The 5,263-nt window shown below is 42.7% G+C and overlaps 1 protein-coding gene across 4 annotated transcripts in view; it reads right to left on the bottom strand.

Moving 5' to 3' along the window:
- The window catches only part of MON2 (MON2 homolog, regulator of endosome-to-Golgi trafficking), a 168,498-nt gene that overhangs the window by 64,262 nt on the left and 98,973 nt on the right, over positions 1–5,263 (bottom strand). For all 4 annotated transcript variants that reach the window (XM_019514641.1, XM_019514644.1, XM_019514643.1 and 1 more), the window contains exon 16: positions 2,316–2,428. In XM_019514641.1, the coding sequence (XP_019370186.1) occupies positions 2,316–2,428 (113 nt within the window). The remainder of the gene's footprint in view (positions 1–2,315; positions 2,429–5,263) is intronic.

The raw sequence follows: 5,263 nt of genomic DNA, 5'->3' as shown, positions 1-5,263 counted from the left end.
GGGGGAACAGGGACTCCCCCAGCGCCTGCTGATCCCCCCTAACCAGTTTATAACAGGCCACAAGATCCCCCCTCAGCCTTCTCTTTTGGAGGCTGAACAGGTTCAGGTCCTGCAACCTTTCCTCATAGGACCTACCCTGCTGTCCCTTGACCATACGAGTGGCCCTCCTCTGGACCCTCTCGATGCTGTCCACATCCCTCTTAAAGCGCGGCGCCCAGAACTGGACGCAGTACTCCAGCTGCGGCCTGACCAGTGCCGCACAGAGGGGGAGGAAAGTTGGAACAGGCTGTCAATTTATAAATGCTGTAAGTGCGAAATGTTGCAACTCGAAACGTTGTAAGTTGCGGACTGCCTGTATATGCTCCAAGCATTAGACTTCCCAATGGACCAGCAATTCTGATGAAGAACTAATACAGAGTGATGGGCTTATTTTCATGGGACCTACCAGAAGAAACTGGCAGTAGCCTCAGAACTTCCACATGACAAAGTAGACCCGCATGGGTCTGAGAGTGGACTTCCAGTACCAAGATGTATAAATAAGGGAAGCCATGACAGCTGAGAAGCCATGGCGAAGCTGCCTGCCTTAGACTTGCACAGACCTGTGACTAAGAAGTTTGGTCTTAGCAAGTCACTTGTCAGTGCTATGGTAGTGAAGATCTGTAAAACTACTCTGTGCTTTACCAGTGGATACAGGACATAACTATCTGCCTGAACTAACAGCTGAACCCCCCCAGTATGAAAGGTACAGAGAGCAGTACGCACAGAAATATGTATTCGATGTTCACTATACCTGCAATCTCAGCTTTGATTCTTTTTAAATGATTACAAACTTCATAAATATGAAGCACCAATTGAATATTTAAATATTTTCCTTCAGAACGAGGCTATCTTCTACAGCTTGTTCCACAGCCTGTTCAAGCACTGTGGCCTGTTTCTCTGACTTACCTCCTCCAGTCCTATCCCTATCCCAGTCCCTTTTTCCTATACCATCCCTGCTCTCCCAGATAAAAAGCCTGTCATTCAGGAGCACTTAGTTAAACTCCTTAAGTAAGTTAGGGTAGATAGGCCAAGAGTCACCAGTCTAAGCTGCCATCCTCTGCCTTTAAGATGGTGTCCGTCAGATTTCAAATGCACTTCCTTCCAATCCTCTGCTTTTCCAGCCCCTTCCACGTGCTATATCACTGAAGATTTTGGATGCTTCTCCTGAAATCGAGGTCCTTGCTGTACTTGCACCAAACTAAGTAGAATCCCATTGTTCTCTTTTCATCAGCTAATGGAAACGCTGTAATAACACCTCATGAGGCTAGCTTAGCTGAACTGAGCTGACCTGAACAGAGCAGGCAAAACATGGGGTGGGCCACATGGAACAAAGGACTAAAGGACAACCACATATACAGAAACCAAAAGGAAAAGTCTTATGTAGAGGTCGTGAGTAGGAAGTAGAGACAGGACTGAGGAATTTTGAGATGGCACTGGGTATGTAAAATATTAACTATTTCCCAAGCTTAAATCAATTGTAAAGTGCTTGGTAAAAATCTATTTTAAAGCAAAACCTATGCTTTTACCCATATGCTTAAGTATGCAAACAAGTCCAGGTTTCAAAGTCCACAAACATGGACACAGGGGGCTCACGTCAGAATGAATAAAGTGGCTAAAACACAAGTAAGACCCTGGGTACTGCAGTGTAGACGTACCCTTTTCATGATTAGACATTTACTGTTCACTGAATAGTTCTTTCCAAAACAAAAATGGGATCTCTAAGTAAATGGTACTGTTATTTCAAATTCTTTTATATAACAAAAACAGTGTCTGTATCTTTGTCTTTGTGTACTTTGGCGTTTGTCAACTGGGGAGCTCTTGGCCGTCAGAGACGTTACACCAGGGATTACTACATGGAAGTGGTTCATTATTTCAAATAACTGTCTATTGCAAGACAGTTTAAAAAAATTCATATATGAAAATGACTGGTGCAGAGAATGAGAATGAGCATACGGATGCAATTAATTACAGAGATGTAAAAGGGGAGGGAGGAACGGACTAACCTAGAATCAACTGATCCAAGAGAACCATTTTGTGTCGCCCTCACCCACAGTAATTGAAAAATAAACTACGTAGTTAACCCGTGAAGGAAACAACTGTTCATTAACATGGTTTAGATTCTACTTGTTGCAGAATGAAGTAGATACAAAAGGCTACTGTGAATCAGATGGCATGCCGTAAGTTCCCCTTTCAACATGCTTACCTGTTCATACACCCATATGCAAAGAATGGAAAATAATTAAGCATAAACAATCTATTTAAAAAGTTTGATTTACCATTACTGTTCCCTGTGGCTGCAAAGCAAGTGGTTGTCCAACTGCTACAACTTGCTGGTGAGACTCACTTGATGGACTGATCATCTGAACATTCTGCCCCTGAATGGAATATGCTAGGGAGCAGAGAAAAATCCTCATTTAAAATGCAATAAACACCATAATAACAATCTTCAATTTCTGCAACATATAAGCATATGTGATGTTACTGAAACACCTATATCTAGTGTTATTAACAGGATTGAGAACATGGACTTTTATTTGTATGTATGCCAACTTGTCACCGTTTTATAGAATAAAGATTAGTCCTTTACTATATACTACCTGCAGCACAAATGAGAAACCAGTTTAAAAGACCGCATAGCTTCTAACTGAAAAATATGCACCTACTAGGGGTGTGCAAAACAAGCAGTATTAGATTCTGATTCGGCCCGAATCAGGGACAATGATTTGATTAGTTGATTCTGATCACTGTCCCCGATTTGATTTGGCTAAATCCAAATCTGAAGATTCAGTGCTGATTTCAGCCAGACAGCTTTAAATGTTTTTTCCAAATACCTCAAGGTACCAGGCGCAGCTCGTGAATGGTGCAATGGTGCGGCAGATGGAGTGTCCCACAGCAGTGAGGGGGAGGGGGGGGGGCCCTGTATGCTCGGTGGCAAACCCAGAAGTACTTCCAGACCTGGTCCACTTCTGGGTCAGCTGCCAAGCACGCTGGGGACCCCCCCACACCCTCCCAGCTCAGCGATCAGCTGCAGGGAGATCCTGGGTGCACCCCAGACCCAGGAGGCACCAGCTGCTGAGCCACGGAGGGTGCAGGGGGCCCCCCCAGCACGTTCCCCAGAAGACCTGGAAAATGGACCGAAAGTGTTTCTGGTCTATTTCTGGGTCTACTGCCAGGTGCACTCCATCTACCCAACTATGACAGCATTTATGAACCACCTGGTACTTTCAGGTATGTAAAAAAAACATTTAAAGCTGTGACTGAATCGTCGAACCTTTCCAATTTGATTCGGAGGGTTCCAATTCGATTTGGAGAGATTAAGGCATCTCCTGATTCGGAGATTCAGCCACCGAATCAGGCCGAGTTGAATCAGTGACTGAAGCTTTGCACAGCCCTAGTACCTACCCAGAATTTAAAGCAACGATTCTCAACTGAGGTGTCACAGCACCCCTAGTGTGTCATGAGATCCTTTTAAAGATGACACCTACACAGGATTCATAAAATAAACCTAGAGATTTCAAACAGAAATTCATAGCATCAAAAAAAATCTGACCTACTGCACTCTTTCAAAGTTCTCCGCGACAGATCTCCTCTATTATTTGTCCATAGTCAAAAAGAGTACAAACTAAGAGCTGGAATTTTCTGAATAATGCCTTGAATCTAACGAGGTTGAGAACTACTGGTTTAGAGTGAATAAAGGTTATTCACCTGTAGCTGGAGCTTGTACACTCCAATCACTGGGGTGTACAAACAGTACAACCTGGACCACCCAGGCTGCCTACCTTGGGCTAGGAATATGCAGGGGCCTCTTAGAAAACATTATCCAGCATAATGTAAAACAAGACAAAGGAAAGTGATTTTGTTACTTTTTTTGTGTTCGTTTACTTTTGTGCATTGGCACCACTTCAGAAACAGTGTAATATAGTCTGCTGTTCTATTTTTTTCTGTATAGTTACCAGTCAGTCATGCTCCCTTGTTAATATAGGCTTTTTTCCCCCCCCAACATAAGAATTTGTTTTAGAAAATGAACAAAAGGTGATGATAATAGTAAAATCTCAAAAGATAATCTTAAAATCTCAAAGAAGGACTTTAGAGGTTAGCACCAAAAACAAATTTTTAAACCTGACTGGAATTCAAATCAATAGCATCATGAGTGAATAAAGCAAATTTCATGAGTATTAAGTATATTTTACATAATGGCATATATAACTTTTTAGACTGGTCTGCACTGGAGCATTTTGAAACTTCAAAAAGCATAACATGGAATTTGCCAAGCTTGCAATATACTACCTGTCCACACTCAAATGTTTGGCACAACTATTGCCAACACTGTCATAAATGCATTTGCTCTGGATATGGTTCTTCACAGTCCTCTCTCACTGAGTCACTCACTATGTACTGCTGCAGTTCTAGTGTACAGATAAAATTAGGGTGTCAGAGCTTCCTTGTTGCAAGCAGTCTTTCTACACTTCTTCCTGCTACCCCTCAATCCAAACTCTACTGTATACTTTTTTGTTTTAAAGGTTTTTGAAATGTTATTCATAACTTTTTTTTAAAAGAGAAAACGACCTCTTTAAAGAAACTTGAGCATAACATGAAGCCTGTCAATGACCCTAAATGAAACAAAAACTCAATTCAATATTTGAAAAAACAAGTTTCATGCACTGAGAAATGCCGAACTGATACCATTCATGTTCCTTTGAAGGTTAATGGCACAGCTATAACTACAGACTGCTACTCCTACAAGATCCCTCTGAGATCCATGCTGGGAAATGTGGGATGGGTACCTAGCATGCATTAGCATTAAACTGAACGAATGCTTCATCTGCAAGCTGCAGTGATGCATATCCAACCCACTATAAGTTATACAGATGTGATGCACCATTAAAAGTTATGATTCAATCAAACCATCGTAAGCTCCAATTGTACAAAAATGTCATAATTAGATGAGCCTTCTTTGCAGCAGTGCACCAATAAAGAATTTTGGCTGATACCGATGGTTGATTATTAACCAGCCATATCAGCCAATACTGATCTGATTGCCGGTATGCAGCCTGGTAGCCTGGAGAGCAGCATCTAGCAGGTATGTCTGTGGGGGTGGGGGAAGAGCAATGGGGGATGGAAGAGGCATGGGGGCACAGAACGAGCACCTCCCCTCCTCCCCCACAGTGAGGGAGGAAGTGAGGCTGGGGCTGTCCAGCCAGGGTGGAGCAGGATGCAGGACATG

Source organism: Gavialis gangeticus, unplaced genomic scaffold (genome assembly GCF_001723915.1).
Source record: "Gavialis gangeticus isolate Ggan-Ray unplaced genomic scaffold, GavGan_comp1, whole genome shotgun sequence".
In the NCBI taxonomy this organism is placed as follows: domain Eukaryota; kingdom Metazoa; phylum Chordata; order Crocodylia; family Gavialidae; genus Gavialis; species Gavialis gangeticus.
The sequence above is the reverse complement of the archived record's forward strand: the minus strand, read 5'-3'. Positions and strand labels throughout refer to the sequence as shown.